General features: G+C 38.8%; 1 protein-coding gene across 5 annotated transcripts in view; it reads left to right on the forward strand.

The window, feature by feature from the left end:
- ARHGAP6 (Rho GTPase activating protein 6) overlaps positions 1–19,371 on the forward strand; it is a 281,800-nt gene that overhangs the window by 226,086 nt on the left and 36,343 nt on the right. For all 5 annotated transcript variants that reach the window (XM_015887037.2, XM_015887072.2, XM_015887055.2 and 2 more), the window contains 2 exons: positions 7–166; positions 16,552–16,623. In XM_015887037.2, the coding sequence (XP_015742523.1) occupies positions 7–166; positions 16,552–16,623 (232 nt within the window). The remainder of the gene's footprint in view (positions 1–6; positions 167–16,551; positions 16,624–19,371) is intronic.

The following is a 19,371-nucleotide window of genomic DNA, read 5'->3' on the forward strand; positions in this document are numbered from 1 at the left end:
CTGTAGGGTGATTTCACTTGGAACAGCATGTCAGGGCGCAGCGTTCGGCTGAAGTCAGTTCCCGTTCAAAGTCTCTCAGAGCTGGAGCGTGCTCGGCTGCAGGAAGTGGCTTTTTATCAGCTGCAGCAGGAGTATGACCTGGGATGTCAGATTACTATCCCCAAAGGTAAGTGCATGATAAACCATCTCTGTTTAGATTGCTAAACCCCCTCTTCATACGCCACTGACTCCATATCTCAGTAATAAACAAGGGAAAATAGCGCACTGTTTACTCCACACACTTTGTCTTCTGCATCACTTTTAGTTTAAACACCATAACTACAAAAATGACTAGTAATGGTGTTTGTTGTGTCCAACTTAAGCCACTGGGGGTGGGACCACCTGGTCAAGGACAGAGATCTTCAGAGCAGATAACCTAAATCAGACCTATTCATGCTGGGATCCCCTGATACTGAGTTGAAAGAAAAAGGTTTTTCTTGCACTTAGTCATATCCAAAAGCATATATCTGACTATGTCAGATAGATCATTCCCTGTAAGTGTTTTCTTTTAGCTCTCTATTGGCTCTGAACGAAGGCAGGCGTCTTCCAAATCAAATAAAGTGAATCATAGCCATGTTTTCCTAAAGAAAGTAGTCCTACAACTTTCCTAAAGTTGTAGAGAGCAGTGAGGTTGCCTCTTGGGTTCCTCTTCTCCATACTAGACAGTCCAAGTGTCCTCAACCTCTCCTCACAGGACATGCTTTCCAGACTTGTTACCATCTTTGTTGTCACCCTCTGTACATTTTCCAGTAATTTAGCACCCTTTTTTTGTTGCGGATTGCAGAACTGCACACAATACTCAACACGAGGCTGCACTAAATATTAGTTCCAGATTACCTGATTTAGTGGTTCACAACCCTGCCTATGGCAGGGGGATTGGAACTAGATGGTGTTTCATGTCCTTTCTAAACCAAGCCATTCTGTGATAGTATGAGAATCACCTTTTTGACCAGCTGGCTGTTCTGCATTTAATGCCCCCTTGGCTTCCAGGGCACACTGCTGTTGGATGCTGAGCCTGCTGTCACCAGCATGTCCAGATTCCTTTCTACTGGACTTCTCCCTAGTCAGTCATCTCCTAGTCTGTACCTGTGTCAGGTATTTCTCTATCCCAGGTGCAGAAATGAGTGCTTAACTTTGTTAAACTTTGTGACGGTGCTGATTGCCTGTTGCTGCAGTGTATGTAGATTCCTCTGCAAGGCTTCTCATCCCTCCAAAGTCAACAGCACCCCAAAGTTTTGTCCTAGGAATGCATTCCACACCTGCATTCAGGTAACTGATAAAAATGTAGGTTGTAGAATACTTCAGTTTAGACCCTTTTTGGAGACAATTTAGGTGTCCTCTTTATGTTCCCATCAGTCCGGAATGGTGTAGAGTGCAAAACTACGTTAAGATGGGAGAGGTAGCCATCCAGTTGATTTGCTAATGTCGCAGGGTGGTGCAAATGGAAATTTTCAAGTTTCAACAGTGTAAAACTTGCTCAGTCATTCCAGGCATGCAGGAGTACAAGTAACATAAAACTCAGACACAGCTATTTGTATCCCAAGTTAAAACCGGACTGAAGGTCGTTAAAGGTTTTCTGTAAAAACAAAGAAAAGCAAACCAATCAAACAATCAAAACGCAGAAACAATAACTATAACAAACAAAGAAAAGGTGATGTGTTGGGCCAAGTTACAGGAAGAACTTGTATAGTATGTTTGAGAGAGTTGAGGGAGCTGTCTAGGACTGGAGAGATCCATGTATAGAAAGATGCGCTCTACAGCTCTCTTCTGATTGAGCGAATGTTGTCTGAAAACATTCAGGAGCAGAGGTTAGTAGAATAATCTCTATACTAGAAAACATAGAGCATTTAAAATGTTGGGATTCTTTGAGGTTCTTTGACTGTTCTTCAAAAGCTACAAATGAATGACTCTAGAACAGGGCCAGCTGAGCATTTGCATTCTGCAAGCATTTGAGAAATTACTTCTACTGGCACAAGTACTGTGGAAAGTAAAACCCTGCTGTTCTTGGGTAACAAGCGTTTGTGCCAAGCATGCTTGCATGGAGCTTAAGTCTGAGTACAGAAGCATCTGCCTTATGTTTACAGTCGCAATAACATCATGTCATATCACTACTGATAGCTTCATAATGTTTCAGTTCTGCCATGCTTAGAAGGCCACTTTGTCATAGCAAGTGCAGTTAGCCTTTTAGGGCTCATCTGGCCATTCGCATAGTAGGAGTGGAATGCACGCAATGTAATACCTGGTATGTAATTCCTCTGCTTGTAATTTGTAATGCAGCCATTACCCTTAATAAAACACTCTACTAACATTTGTAACTTAAATATCCTGTGGTCACAGTAAGAGGACCATTTCTGACATGAGTTTTAACTGGCATGTTATTTTAAATATGTAAGGTTGGACTTTGGTAAGCAATTAGAATGAATTCAAAAACAATAACTCTTTGTGAGTTTGTATGTATGACAGAGCTACTTCAAATTTGGTTTTTTGTTCTCTTGTTTTTCTACCTCAAACCTGTCTTTCTTTTTCTGGAATAAACATATTTTTCAGTTCCATGGCTGGCCTCTCTCTGCCAGTGATAACTATGCCATAAATCATTCACACTCTCTGAAGGTTAATGTGTTAATTTGAAGGGTTAACAGTTCCAAGCAGAGCATTAGTTTCTTCACTAATGCAGTTATTTCATGGAATATTTTTAATTTGATGTCTGATTTTGTTCTAAATAAATTTGTGCTGCAACTTATTTGCAATCACTGTTTAGAATATACTCTGCCTTTCTTATTTCAAGGAAGTGGAATCTCTTGCTTGTAGAAGAAAGGAAAGAAGGCAATGCGGTTCACTTTGTGTATGTGCTTATGTCTTTCTGACTTTCCATTTCTGTGTGTATTTTTTTGCCCCTAGTGAGAAAAAGGAACATTTTAAAGCATGTCTACACAAGAAAACAACAACTTTGTAACTCAAGTCTTATATCTTTTTTTCACAATAAAGCAAGTATGAAAAAGGAAGATAACATTTTCCTTCCCTTTGTTCACAAGCTCCAGGTACCTCTTGTGCTGAGAAAGTAATGAATGAGGTTTGTTTGGAGCAATTTCCACAACAGGTATTTAGGAAATACTTCTACAATAACAATTTTCTTCACTGAGTCCCTGAGAGCCTCTTGTTGTTTGTATTTGTGAGCAACGGTAGGCACTGCTAGGGCCTTACGAGTTACAGTAAATGAGGAGTTAGGACATCAACCCTCACTTGACTCAGCAGGGGAGATTCAGGCTGGACATTAGGAAATATTACTTCTCAGGAAGGGTAGTCAAGCACAGGAATGGACTGCCCAGGGAGGTGGTGGAATCACCGACCCTGGGGGTGTTCAAGGGACGACTGGATGTTGTGTTGAGGGACATGGTTTAGTGGGAGCTATTAGTAATAGGTGAATGGTTGGACTGGATGATCTTGTGGGTCTTTTCCAACCCTGGTGATTCCATGACTCTATGGCTCCTCAAGCATCTGTCTCAGTTTTAAGGTACAATGTTAACCTCTCCAAATTAACTCAAATAGGATTTGGATGTTCTGGAGTCACAGCTGCAGTTTTCACCTCTCTATTCAAAAAAACGTGGTTACTGCTTATGTTCTTACCAGTCCCCAACAGGTTGTGTTGTCATCTTCGCAGCCTTGGAATGGGTCATGAGGTATTGTGGAAGCAAGGAGTACAGGAGGGAAAAGGAACACTTGCTACTAATTCTGAGTATTGCTTAGGTAGGTGTATATATACCAGTGTAATATGCAAACATAAATAGTTCATCTTTTTGTTTTAATCCTGCTTTTACTTTTGTACAGCAGAAGTGCCAGCAATAGCACTTGCTACCACAATGCTGCTCAGAGTCATATTAGGAGAAGCCCTTGCCCCACTGATGTTTGAACTGAAACATCCATTGAATACTATAGTAAGAATACCTGCTGAAGAAGTGGCTCTATTTGAAGCTATGCTTTTCTTATCTTTGTAATAGTTTGTATTGGATGTGTGGATCTGCCAGCATTAGCTTGCAGAGTTGAAGATGCTTCTCGTCCATTCCTAATGTCCATTCTTAAGTGGATATCACCTTTGTAGTGACTGCTGAAGAAGTCACTGCTGGAGAAGGAGAAGATACTGAAAGGCCTCAGCACAACAAGGAGCTGGAAAGGGTTCTTATACTAAGAAAGTTGTAGGACTAGTCAGTTATGAGGCATTGCGCAGAGGTAGAGAAAAGCTCTGATGTAGAAAAAAAGAGTTCTCCTTTATTTTTCAAAAAAGGGAAAAGAAAGGTCTTTTTTTTTTTCTATGAAAGTTCGGAAATGCTGCCTTAACATGGATAGAGTAGAATTTGAGTCAGCAAGGGATATGTATTATCTAGGTTGTACATAAGCCTTCACAGAATCTCATTCTTTTTGTGATGTTTTTGGTCCTATCTTTTTAAATCATTTCAGGACAGAATTTCAAATGTGATAAAGTGGGCAGAGGATCTGTTTCATGTGACCAGTTCAGAGGTTGTACAGGCAAGGACCTCAGATGTATATTTTCATTTTTCACATGTCATTTTTTCTTACACTTAATACTAACAAATCCCAGTGCTAACCCACGTTTTAGTAGAGTACTGCTATGTGATTGAGCTTCGTTTTTTGTAGGAAGACTTAGTACAAGAGTTAAGGCCCAAAGCTTCAAAATAATGCCATAAATTATCTTTATTCCAATCTCATCTTCAAAATATCAGATTGATATGTCTTGAATTGAACTTTGATATTATATTTTCACCCAGAATTGTTAACAGATCAGATGCAATAGATTGCAAGACTTGCAGTAGGCTGGATGAAGGCCAGAACATAAATCTCTGATATATTATCTTGCTTTTTTTGGCTTGGGTCACAACCTTAATGCTAGGTTGATGTAGTATTTTTGTTTTAGCACATGCCACATTCCAAAGGATATTTATACTATGGTACAAGTGCTGTATACATTTTCTTTGTACCTTTGGGTTTATTATTTTAATGTTTCCCAAATGTTTTGGAGGGAGAATCTGAAGATGAGCCACAGAATTGTCTTCATTTCCCAGATCTGAAAATAAACTTGCCATCCAGCTATTTTAGCCAGCGTAAGAAGTGTAATCAAAGAAATTAATTGCCTTTACGAAGAAGACTGTTTACTGTATTGTTGCCACCTATGACAAAAATGTACACACACATTAATATTTATTGTTAAGAGCAACTAAATCATACACAACAGCTCCAGTAATTCTAGGAAGTGTTCAACTTTCTGAGGTAATTTCTTTTTAGAGTTACTAGGTGAGCTGGAGAGAGAGAAGGTGATGCTTAATTTTAGTGGCTAGCTAGCATTTGTCAAATCGAGTTCTCGGTTCATTTAGTTTGTTATAATTATAATAAATATGATGCCATATTGTCATTGGAAACTTAAATACAGTTCCAATCATTTAAGGAAAGATTATTGCTTGTGCTGTTTTAGCATGTACTGTTGGTCATTATTGGATGTAGCCAATTTCACCAGGTGTGCAATGCTGTGTATCTGCTCCTATGAAGTGAGAATTAGGACTTCTTTCAGTAAGGTAAATTTGAAGTACATAATTATAGACTGAGTATTGAGGCAACTCTGTCTTTGAAATGAAACAAAACACAAGGAGTTAGGTTTTCTGAAATTTATTGTTCATTGGTGCACTTTATCCTCAATATGTTTCAGTTAAGCTCCAAATAAAAATGGGAATTCAGTTATGTGTCCCCCACTTCTTGTTTATTTTGGCAGGGAGTAGAGTTTTGGATCATTTTTTTGCTTACTTGTCATTGTATTTCATTATCCATTTTCCTTAACACTGGAGTGAGTTTGATTTTTATCTGGACTTGCATTTTTGCAAGGGCTCCAAGCTGCTTGTTGTTTTTAATCATTGACCATGTTACATGCTGTCTATATAGTTATACCAGGAGAAAGCATCTAAGTAAACTGTAGCTGATGCTTCGGAGAGCTACAAGATTAGATGCTTTTGTGCTGGTATACAGTATGCCTTTTAAGTGAAGTAGCTTACTATTACCACTCTGCATGCCAACCTTTGCAGATGCTTCTCATATAATACTGTCTCTAACATGGTGCCATGAGTCCATGCAGCATTTGTAAGATTTGCTTTCAATAAAGCAGTATTCATAAAGGTTATATTAAAGACAAGCAAGAGTGCGAGCTAAATTCTGCTCTTTGACAATACATTAGTAAGTCTTCAATCTGGTTTATCATACTGCTCTTTCAAACCTGCTCAGAGCACTTGATGAAAGCTGTGCTTCTTGCTGACTTAGGATGGAAGTTATATTTTCTTTTTCACTTTTATTTTTCCCCGAAATCCCAATCTTCCATCAAACATAAACTTTTCTAAGAGTTGTTTCTTTCCTTGCAAGAAAAAGCACTGTCTCTCAGTTTGAAAAGAGAAAATAAAATTGACTTAATGTTTTGAGCTGGGAGAAGTCCCAGCTGCAGGACTGAGGCGTTTGAAGCAGTCAGCCTTGTAGTCTGCTACACAGGAGTTTGTCAAAGTGAAGGTAACAGAAGCTTTTCCAGACAGGGAAATAAGCCAAAAGGCATTTTTATTTTATTTTCTCCTCCATGAAAGGAAATTTGTAGAAACTTCTTGCTATGGTGTTTTGGTTTTGTTTTGTTTTGTTTTTTCCCAGATTTGGCTATTTGCCACAGTTGAAAGGGAGAAAAAGAAAGTGAAATATATGAAGCTCGCAAGAACATAATTTTTCTACTAATAGAACAGAAGAAGTAATGTATCTTCAAAACATGAACTTCTTTAGTCATCTGTTCTGTTTTTAAACTTTGTTGTTAGGCAGCTGTTTTACGGAAGTATCCGTGTAACCCTCAGCGAATTGATTTCCACGAATCTCTTCTATCCCATACTAGGAGTGTCGTATCTGACAATGTCAGGAGCACAGCTCAGCCTATTTATTCAGTCAGGTAGAAACAGGTTAATTACAATTTTAAAAGCAAATCCTTAATTGCACGATGCAAGGGGAAAAAAGATTTCTCAGTTTATTAGTCTCTGTTTAGGTGAACAGATGGTTTGATCAAGAAGCGGCATGCATTATAGTCAGTGCTATAGGAATACAGGAGTACAAAATACTGTGATCAACTTTTCCATATGCAGAGGTTATAAAACAGTTGTTGATGACAGAATCCTGACAGGAGGTTTTCTGTATTAGGGTAGGGTAATCCTAACAGCTTTTGTTGTTATTTGGATCCTGACTTCTATAGGGTTAGGGTAGAACTCTTATAAATTCAAAGCCAGAGACTGCTGCGTGCATGCATTTGAAATATGTAAAGTCCAATTGAGTCTAGATATTACTTCAGAGATATTAAAAAATTCCTGTCTAATGTAATTTCCTAAATAGTACATTCAAAATTGCTAATGACTAAAAGTATGTACAAGTGCAGCTCAGAAAGTAATGCCTCCTATTTTATTATATTGGCCCGCAATATCAGAGGTGGATGTTGGTGGTATGGCAGTAAAGGTAGAACCTTGCCAACAATGCCCCATTTCATTTTGTTGCTGTGTGACAGAAGGCAGCAGAGGGGCACTCTGACACAATGGCATCTGAGATGAAAGTGTGGATGAAGTGAAAGGGTGTCAATGAATTTCTCCATGCAGAAAAAAATGGTACCCACTGACAATTGCTGAATGTTTCTGGAGACCAAACAGTGGATGTGAGCACAGTGAGGGGTGGGTGGTGCATTTCAGTAGTAGTGACAGTGACAGCAGGTCACTTGCACTGGTGCAGACTGTTACGAGTATGGCATGATGACTGTTGTTCATCACTGGCAAAAATACATAGCTACTGGTCATGACTATGTTGAAGAAAAGTGTTCTGTAGATGAGAATTTATCAGGCTGTGTTGTTCTGTTCTTTGTAGCAGTTGTAGTTTACATGGAAATAAATAGGAGGCATTACTTTTGGAGCACCCTACATATAAATTCATGCAGCATTTTGTTAATATATTATTATGACCTATGAAAAAACTCAGTTTGCATTTTAAAATGTTAGTCATTAACATTGAAAAAGTTCAAACATGGCCTATGTAAAACAATTTAGGAACATATATATATATACATATATGCTTATGTAAAAGCTGTAAAACACATTGTTTGGAAAATTGGTTTCATTTAATTCTTCATTTCTTTTCTAAATCTCTGCAAGAGCACTTAGTGTAACAGAGCATTCTTGATGATGTTCTGGCAGATGTGTCTTAGAACTTACTGTAGTTCTTTGTTTCTGAAAACTCAGCTAGACTGTTCTTATTTTGCAAATAGTCTGCATCAGGGTATGGTGATTCTGCTGAAGCTTCTAACTGAAGCTTTATCAGGAATACTGGCGTTAGAACTTACTACTCCTCATGTTCAACTTGACTTTTTTAGGGGTTTGCTTTAACATGTATATTCTTCTGGTATGAATCTTCTGAAATTTTCTGTTGAATATCAGATTTATTTCTATTATGCATATTGCTCTTTTCAAAAGTGCATCAGAGGGGTGTTTCTCATGAAGATTTCTTCTTGCTTTAGGTAGAAGAGTTAGTTCCTCAAGTTTTTGCAAATGTGCGGTTTCAGTGTAGCTGTGGTTGATGCCAGAAGTCTAAGTTATGTCTCTCAATGCTGATTAGGAAAGGTAAAAGGAGTACTTACAGATTTACAAAATCAGAGCTCTGGTACAATGTGCATTGTTGCATTTTTTTCCTTTCTTTTCTACTTCTCTCCTTTCTTAGGGGATTAATGTGGTATGAGATGAGCACTGCCTGTAACTTTGTAGATTCAATTTTTATACCAAAGAGGCTTTCTGGGGATCTAACAGAGACTCAATCTCCTGCTGAACATTTTGAAGACTAGATTAGTCTGTGTGGCTTTATTTCTGTGCAGGAAGTCAACATAAGTGTCTGCAGATCTCATGCTTTTATCCTTATGATATACATTGTAAACACTTGCCTCTGTTTATCAATTAAAAAGTAGAAAGCAAGGTGATCGATGCTACAAATAAAGAGGTCAAGTGATGATTACAATAAGATATTGATAGAAAGAAGATGTGCTGTTAAATTTTCAAACAGTTAGCATCTCAATTATTGTGGCCAGCAGCCTGTCCAGTGAGAGACCTGTTTCTGTCTTTCCCTTTGTTGCACTAAAGGTTACTCTCATTTCATGTCTCTAAACTGTCATTTTATTGATAAAACTCAGGGGCCCTGTAGGGACACAACTTTCTTTTGAAGTAGGTGAGGATTCCAGCAGTTCTGTGTTCACTGGCAATTTATGAATATTTTCTAGAAAAATAGTTTCATTTATATGCCTCTAGAGCTGAATTCTTGCTATTACATAGTAATGAAGTGATGTATAATGCAAGGTTTAAACTTCTGTCAGTTACATCATTTAAACCTGCGTGTTCACGTGCTATATTTCCTCTATGTTTCATTTTAATAATCAGTAGTGCAGTAGCCCAAGGGACTATTACACATACAGAGTTACCTATATAAATCGTTCTCTGAAGAGAATACACTGAAAACAGATTACTGAAGAGCATAATGGGTTGAGGAGGAAGAACAGAAAAGCACGTGTTTCAAGAAAAGCAAATGTTTCAAGATATGTTTAGTTGTTGTACTGAGGGACAGGGTTCAGTGGGAAATATTGGTGGTAGGTGAACATTTGGGCTGGATGATCTTAGAGGTCTTTTCCAGCCTTGGTGATTCTATGATTCTGTGTTTTTGCCTAGTGGTTTTCAGTTCCTTCAGTTAGCTGCCAGTTGCCAAGCACAAAGGAGTACTAATTTAAAACAAAGTGAACTAAAGAGAGCAACCAGAGAAGCAGGGAGGTAGTCCAAGTGTTACGAATCCGTATAATAACCTGCATTGCTAAGGGAATGTGTGTGCAGTGCCAAGGACAGGTTGCAGGGAGACAGAGAGCGATGGGAAATACCTGCAGGCTCAGCCTTTCCGTTTTCATAGCTCAGGATGTTCCAAAGCCTTTCGCTCCATGTCCTCTGGTTGGAAATGTTTACCTTCCGCCTGTGCTGCAGCTGGCAGCACTCTGTGAGTTACTGCGTGGGGACAGCGCACGCTAATCTAAATAAATATTTCATGATGGACGTTTATAGGCACAAGAATGCCTAAGTAAAACCATCACACTGCTCTTCAGTAGAGCAGCTCCATGTGCACGTCCAGAAGGAAATTCAAGTCATGCAGTTCCCAAAGAAATGATTGCAACTGCAAGTGCAGTGCAACGAGGAAAGAAAGAAGTATTCTTTCTTGTGCTGTATCAAGTTTTAGCAATACTTTCTGCTTGCAGAGATTATTGCTTTCAATGCTGCGCAGGCAGGAGAATATGTAGCTTGACATTCATTTCACCCACAGAGTGCAGGAGGCTGGAACTTAGGAAATGAGTTGCTCATAATGAGTGAGCCAACAAGGAAGTCTTCTGGAGAGGTCAGATGTGGCACTTTGGAATGTCAGTGGTGGTGGTTTTCAAGGCAGAGTGGATTGCGCTTTTACGGAGTACATTTTATTGTGTTTTAACTACATGTAGCAACAACAACAAAAAATTACTAAGAGCTATTAAAGGAAAATGAGCTTGCATGAAGCAGGGAGATTGGACTAGGTGATCCCAAGTGGTCCTTTCCAACTTCAACCATTCTGTGATTCTGTGAATGTAACTACTAAGAAGTATTTTTACTGAATTACAATAATGGGATTTTTATCCATTTCTGTTTTCATAACTGAGCTATAGGTATAATATTCCTCTGTCACATAATTCCTTTCTTTATACTGTGTGAAAATAACCCATCATTGTAGAACCTAACACATTTTCTTCCCTAAATGGACAAGAAACACAATTCTCATATGCAAAGAAGGACGCCAATAAAAGAGGAAATGGATGGGGAGCAGGTGTTCTTAAGTCAGTAGTCGTGTAAACAACAGAAGATATGTCAAAAATACAGAAAGCTACATTCAAGTCTTTGTATGAATTATGTATAACAAAAAACAGTGTTGTTGTATGTAAGTAACATAAAAGTAACGTCTCTCCATTTAGATAATCGATACCCTTTATTGTTTATAAACTTTATCTGTAACCTTTATTAATCCATAAGGGAAAAAAATATTAGTATGTAAATAGAAATCTATAAGGAAAAGTAACATTGAAGAATTGTATTTTTGTTACTGGTTCACTTTAAGCTTATTGCCTAGACCAGACACTTTCCATCATTTAAAGTACAATACTCTAATAGGGTCAGAAAATAAAAACAATAATAATAAAAGCTGTTGTAGTTTTTAACTACATATTATTAAAAAAAACAAACAAAAAAACAAATTTGGGTCCTGAAGTGGACTGTACAGAACCTGGAGACTGTAACTGAAAGTTAAAAAGCAGTAGGCTTAACACTGTGGATGAATTTCAACCTCAAACCAAAAATTTTCAAAAATAATAAGAAGTCGGACTCCTCAGTTCCTCAGTTCTGGTCTGAAGTTGGTGTATCCTTGCAAATACTTCTGTGTTCTGTAGGCTTTGGTTCACTGACAAAGTCTTAAATAGATGACCTAATTTTTCAAATAGAAAAGTCTCTGGCATTAAGTGAACCTGAAAGTTCTCACCACTTTGGAAAAACAGGTCACATAGCAATTTAATATTCACTCAAGAGTTTCATTCTAGGCTTGCTTTTTTTTTAAATATTCATCAGGTTAGTCTTAATACATACCAGCCCAGAGAGTGATGCATGCATTGTAGTGTAAAATGCAGTCAACATATAAATTAGTAAGTACTGGACAAACCGAGTTCATTTCTGAAACAACTGATGCATGGAGCTGCCTGGGCAGATGTTTTTCAGGAAAGTCAGAGTGGGTTAACAGAGAGAAAAAAATGTCTGCTTCCTTCAATTTGTCATTTCCTTGCCTTTTAACAAGAAGATAAGGCTTTTGACTTCTCTTGTCTTGCTAATATTCTTGAGTGGAATCTATTAAGACAGCCCTATCTTACTGATCTATAGAAAGAAGACATTAAGTGATGATTACATGCACACAAGGCTAGATAAATCAGCTGGATTAATAACATTTATCAATTTGGGCTTTAAACATTCTCAAACCACAAATGAGCATAGCAGGTCATATGTAATAGCACTTTGGACTGACACAGTACTACTTTGCATAAATATTTGCTAATTAATTTCTAAATGTACAGTAGGTATTAAGCACGGCTAATGGTTTGTTTGTTACCAAGAACGTTTGGATATTAATTATATTTTCAAAACACAGTACAGATAGTAAGTGCTAAGTGTTATTAATTGGGTTTCTTTCAATATTTAAAACTGCTGCAGTTGCACTAATCCTTCAGTACACTGTAAGTATTTCAGCAGTGCTCATGTCTGACGTAACCTAAATCAACAATCATTTCAATACTTATTTGTTTTTACACAATATAGATTATAATTAATCATGTCTTTTGCTGGGGTTGAAAGGAGAACTAGAACTGACCTCAAAACTCTTGTCAGGTCTCTTAAGCTTTAACATTTCACTGAGACTCCTGTCAGTCTTATGTGTTGAACTCTGTGGAATGGGGTAAACCTTAAATGTAAATGATTGTGGTTCCACTGACTTCAATGAATGTGCATCCTTTGTTCAAGTTAAGTATGTCCCTTCTATCATTCTACCATCTTTCATTGTCTTAGTTCATTCCTGCACAGAACAGACTTGCCCAGAAAAGCTGTGGGTGCCTCATTCCTGGCAACATTCAAGCCCAGGCTGAATGGAGCCCTGAGCACATGATCTGGTGGGTGGTAGCCCTGCTTATGGCAGTGGAAGTTGGAGCCCGATGATCTGTAAGGTCCCTTCCATCCTAAGCTGTTCTATGATTCTTTGGTTTTCTGTATTTTCTGTCTTGTCTATCTCTAGAACTTTATCCTGTTTCTTACATTCATGCTTGGTCATGCTCGACCAGCCTGGTAACCTTCTTTGATGTTGTCACTGGCTGATGGATAGGGGGAGAATGGTGGATGTAGTCTACCTTGATTTCAGCAAGGCATTTGATACTGTCTTGCATGACATCCTTATAACAAAGCTGAGGGACAGATGAGTGGACAGTGAGGAGGGTTGAGAACTGGCTGACTGGAAAAGCACAGAGGGTCATCACTGGCAGTGCAGAGTCCAGTTGGAGACCTGTGACTAGCAGTGTCCCCCAGGAGTCAGTGCTGGGTCCGGTCTTGTTCAACATCTTAATCAGTGACCTTGATGAGGGGATAGTGGCCACCCTCAGCAAGTTTGCTGATGATGCAAAGTTGGGAGGATTGGCTGACATGCCTGAAGGCTGTGCTGCCATTCAGCGAGACCTGGACAGGCTGGAGAGCTGGGAGGTAAGAAACTGGATGAGGTTTAACAAAAGCAAGGGTAGAGTCTTACACCTAGGGAGGAATAAGTGCAAGCACCAGTACAGGTTTGGGGATGACCTGCTGGAGAGGAGCTCTGCTGAGAGGGACCTGGGTGTCCTGGTGGATGACACGTTGGCCATGAGCCAGCAGTGTGCCCTTGTAGCTAAAAAGGCCAATGGCGTACTGGGGTGTGTTAAGAAGAGTGTGTCCAGCAGGTCGAGGGAGGTGATCCTCCCCCTCCACTCTGCCCTGGTAAGGCCTCATCCGGAGTACTGTGTCCAGTTCTGGGCTCCCCTGTACAAAAAAGACAAGGATCTCTCGGAAAGAGTCCAACCAGAGGACTACAAAGATGGTGAAGGGCCTGGAGCGTTTCCCCTATGAAGAAAGGCTAAGTGAACTGGGTCTGTTTAGCCTTGAGAAAAGAAGACGAGAGGGGACCTGATCCAAGTCTATAAATGCCTAAAGAGTGGGAGGCAAGGTGGTGAGGCCAGACTCTTTTCAGCAGTGTGTGGAGACAGAACAAGGGGAAACGGCAAGAAACAAGCATAGGAAGTTCTGGGTGAATGTGGACAAGAACTTCTTTACGGTGAGGGTGACGGAGCACTGGAACAGGCTGCCCAGGGGGGTTGTGGAGTCTCCTTCTTTGGAGATATTCAAGACCTGCCTGGACGCCTACCTGTGTGACCTGGTGTAGGGAACCTGCTTTGGCAGGGGGTTGGACTTGATGATCTCTGGAGGTCTCTTCCAATCCCTATGATTCTGTGATTCTGTGATTCCTCTGCACCTGATCACCACTACGCAAAAATCCAAGATTTGAAGAGACAAACGTGCAAATATTCTCTCAACCAATCTTTTACTGATAATATCTTCACAGTTGGAGTTCAAAGAATCACTCATTAAGAACAAGGTTCACAAGAAATCATTGATAGTTTGGCCCTAGAAGTCACTAGCTTGTTTTCCATTTGAATATGAAAGTGTAATTTGTTTCTCTCTTTCAAACGAATAACATGTTTCTGGTATTTCTGTTGTATTTGACTATGCAGCACTAAAACGCTTCAGAAGCTGCAGTTCTGTAACCATATTATAAAATCAGTATTTTTGAGATGCAGTTTTAACTTTTGTTTTTCTTTTTACATCTAAGTGGAATCTTCAGTGGAATATCAGAATATCAATATACAGGTACTTGGAGCATAAAGGTTCTAAGACTCCAAGGAAATGTAAGTCATTTGTCAAAAGGCTACTATGAAGCAGTAATCTGAATTTATAGGATGAAAAATGATATAAAAAATATCTTATAATAAATAAAACCAGGACATGATGGTAGTAGAGAACCCAATGAAAGTAAGGAATACTTTTAGTTTTATGTAAGCAGGCTACTGACTGTTCATATTGCCAAGAGGTAATAGAGGATTTTTTGTAATAAACTCAGTATTATGAACTGGGGATGTCAGAGGGTGTGAAAAGACTGGGTATATTAATCAATCAGAGTATGACTTTGAGTTATGAACTTGTCATGTGGATATGAAAAAGGAAATTCTAATCATAGACCGTATCGGGCAATAAATTACCACCTTTATATTGCCAAAATCTCATTTAAAATTCCATATGAACTTTATTCAGCCTTATTTCAGAAGGGTGAATTCTCAGTGGAGCAGGTGCAGAAAAAGCAGTTTTAACATAACATGCGATTGAGAATCTACATCAGGAGGCAGAAAATGAGTATTATAATTGATCGGCTGCTGGGAGTAAATATGCTTGCTGTCCCTAAGTAAATGCAGAATTCAAACACTGAAGTGGATTTGATTGAACAAAAGTTGCAAAAAACAAAAAGAAATTTTAATTTTAAAGTAAAAGCCCTGCATTCATAAATGGGCTGTGAAAAGGGCAGAATTTGCCTGCTAAGTAATGTTCAATAGGAGTTGTGGGAAAACTATGAGGAAATGGCTTGTATTCTCCCATGGCTAATTGCAAAGATGGGAGTTAATCCATGGAGATCCACTTCAGCTTTTTGTGGTCTTTTCCCTGCTGTGAAAGACCACTTAAGCCATTGGCTTACACAAACAGAACAACATGTTGAGGCAGATTATTTTGTGTCCTTACCATAAAAGTGCAGCACAGGTACTGTGTGCTCATTTTTGTTTTTATGCCATATTGCAAAACCAGTAAAGCAAAGGTATGTATCCATTAACCTTTAGCTTTAGTGGTGTCTTTGTATTATTACGCATTAAAGCCTGTGTGAGACCTTTTATATTGCTTTAGAACTAAAAAAAAAATAATTAAAAATTAAAAAGTACAAGTTAAAGCAGGTCTGTTTCTTAATCTCTTGTATTTGTTGAGACCTAACAGGATGTGTTTTTGTTGACTTTCATTATAAAAGATGCTGAAGGAAATAATGATAGCCAACTTTTTCACATAGTTCTTTCAAGAACAGACCTGCTAATGACATCAGCTACAGTCTTCAGTCCTTAACACCTTAGTGAAAACTTGGATGATGTATATGGTGTCAGAACAATAATTTCTCTAACACTAATTCAGCTGAACCAATCGGGACATGCCATACCCAATCTGCAAGCACACAGTGTGAATTCAGATCCAAAGGGTCATTTTGGGGTGGGCAGTTATCATCCAGCTAGTATGTCTGCTGTGCAGAATTCGTCCTGGAAGTTAGTCTCCAGGAAATTATCTCCAAATACTGTACCTGTGGCTCCACACTTCCTCTCCAAAAACTACCTCCAGCTTCACAGCCTCCTCCAGTCTTGTGTCTGTGGATGGGAGCTGATCAGTACCTTTTGAATTTATGCCACCTTCTCTCCGTTTGCTATCAGGAGCATCCAGCAATAGTCTCAATTCTTCCTGACTAACTTCCCAGTCTGCACATGGGCTGTGTGACCATGTGTGCTGTGCCCAGCAGCATCGAGTGGGATGCACTTGGTCTTCCAGTGTGCTCTTTTGGGCTGAAGAGCTGAGACAATTGTGAGCTGTTGCAAAACAAACCCCTCATCCTTCCTGACTCGAGTGCAGTGGCGTCTCACTTCATATACATTCCACTTATGCAACAGTTTGTTCAGCATTCTTTCTCTTCACACATTTCCTATTTTTTCTCTTACAGATCGGCAAAAGAGGAAGAAATCACTAAGAAAGAAACTGGACTCATTGGGGAAGGAGAAAAACAAAGACAAAGGTAAGACTGCATGAGTACGTATTAATTGATTGGATCTTAGTTTTACATTTAAGATTTCTTTAGTCTTAAATGTATGCTTTTTGAAACAGGGAAATGCTACCAAGCTGATGTATTGCCTACATATTCATCTCCAGGTGGAAAAATATGTCATATCCCTTTGTATTTGACATTTGAATAACCCCATCTTCTGAACTGAAAGTTTATTTCCCAGGAGAAAATGAAGAGCTAAAGGGCTGTCTTTTCTTCCTCCCCATTTTCAATGCAGAGGGCAGAGTGAAGTCAGGATAATATGATCCTGTTGTTTACCTCCATATACACTCTCCCTTTCAGTTCACAAAGCGTGTGAACCCGGCCCTGCCCAAAAGTAGTCAGTTGGTTTGTTTTTCTTTTTTTTAACCTTAGGAAAACAGTCATTGTTTAAAATGCATAAATGCCTCAGTGCTACTGATCAGTTGGGTCTTAATAGACTCCGTGTGACATGGATTATAGATATGATTGGACTTTCTTGTTTGGACACTAAGCAGCTTTATGGGCTGGGTCCTAATCCACAGGACTTGACCTGTAGTTTGCATTCATTTTAACCAAGTCCAGATGTTGAGAGCTGAAATGGGTTTTTCTAAAAGTGAAATTTTCTGCATGTTGTGCATTTAATTTTGTGTTCAGTCCTAGAGAAGTACTTCTGGAAAAGTGGTACTAAAATTCAGTATTAATAGCTCCATTTCAAAAATACATGAATTTGTAAGAAGAGAAGAGATATGGCTACCATGTTGTTAATAATAATAAAAATAATAATATATATAATATATTGTTAACCTAATTTAATAGAACTTTGAGATTACAATGAGAAAAAAATGGATGTCCCATTTCAAAGTTACTTTAGGTGCTTGTTGGGAAGATAATGTTTTCCTTTTAATTTTTGTCTGTTGGATGAAATCATACATGCAGTTACTCTTTTTTATTGGTTTTTAAATTGGCAATGGAAAATATTTGCATTAACCTTCTCTAAAACTGAAAGCCCTGATGAGTTTGTTTGGAGAAAAGACAATCGTCTCCTGTGTTGCATTGTGAATAACACATCTTTCATTAGTTATGAGAATAACTAATAACTCACCTTTAGAATGGATAGTTGAGGAAGTTGTCTAATGATCATAAATCCACTTTTGGCGAAAAATCTGTTCTGTTCTGCTCCTGTCCACACTTTACATTTCTGTGCAGGATAATCAATGTATCATTAGCTTGCTTCATTTCCATGTTTTCTAAATGTGCTTTGTTTTCTTTTGTTTTGTTTTGTTTTTCTTACCCATAGATCCTCACGGTGTTATAAAGTGCAAAGCATGTTCACAGTGCATTTACCAGATACTGAAATTCATGGTAGTCTGTGCAGCATGCTTCAGCACTGGAAATGGCTAACCACTTCCTGTTTTGGTTTTTGGCCTTTTTAAAGTTCTTTCATCCACAAACATTTGATGTGCTGAGAGCTTTTATCTTTCCTCCTCTATGGGTAACACAGCTTCAGTAGTGTTTAACAGTTTCTGCTTCAAAGTATTTTGAGTCAGTATACATTTTAACTTTTTATCCTCACATTCTTCATTGTAGCAGCAGATTTTAGGGTTAATAAATCAAATTGTCAGTACATCAGATGCCTAATTTTGTTGTTTCATCCAAACATGGTGGATTTTTGCAGTTGCACTTGCAGAACTTTGGTGTCTCTTTTCCTTTGGATCAGAGCCTTAAGAAGTGATAGCTACTTTTTGTGATGCATACAAATGATTATCCAGGAGTTGTTCTTTTTTCCTCTGTTACCAAAGATCATTGTTGTTGTTGCTGTTGCTTTTTGTCTCTGCCTTGCATGATAGCATTTGTACTGCACTCAATGCTGATTCTAACTGAAATTTCTTCTTTTAAAATTTCTTTTAACTTCAGATCATTTCAACTCTCCTATGTTCCATTGCCTTATTCTTATGTATAGGTTGAATTCCAATATGTCTTTTGCTTTCTGAGATATATCACATATCTCCATGTATAAAATACTGTGGGAACATCCCTTGCAGGGAAAATACCCCAGCTCTGTTTGAATGAGAGAATCTGTTTCTATCCTTTGTCCAGGCCTTGTGAATTGACAGAAGTGTTGGGCTGGTCAATAAGAGTACAAAAGCCAGGAAGTCTAAAGGGATTATGTTCCCTAGCAGAGACAGCAGAGTATGAAGAAAATCATGCTATCTCTTGTTGCCATCAGCAAATATAAAGCAAAAAATGGTCAAGGTGGCAGCAGCATTGGGCATACTGCATCTCAGTGTTTATTTCTAGTATACACTTCTGTGCCTTATTAGGTTATTAAGTATAATCTGCCCCACAGTTATTTGCTGAGCACACTTTTAATCTGTGACTGCAGAGTGGATAAGCCACCGCAAAGGTCCTCACCTGCACCATGTAGGCAGCTAGCCAGGCAGGCTTGGTGAAAGACAACAGGGATACAGTAGCACCTGCATCTCCTGCCCTGCAACATGTGTTGGGATGCGTGTGTGCCAAGAACTGGGCTTCATGCAGGGCTTTCGGCAGGGTTGGAGGGCAAGGCATAATGGGCAGGGATGCAGAGCTCATAAATTCAAAGGCACAGAGTTGCAGAGCTCTTAGGTAGTGAGCTGGCTTTTGCAAGAAAAATGCAAAGCCTCTCGTCTTTGTGCTGCTCGTCTTCATGTCTTGGCAGAGCTGTACCTGCTGCCCTGAACAATGGTCCCTATGTTGCCA

Source organism: Coturnix japonica, chromosome 1 (assembly GCF_001577835.2).
Source record: "Coturnix japonica isolate 7356 chromosome 1, Coturnix japonica 2.1, whole genome shotgun sequence".
Taxonomy (NCBI): Eukaryota; Metazoa; Chordata; class Aves; order Galliformes; family Phasianidae; genus Coturnix; species Coturnix japonica.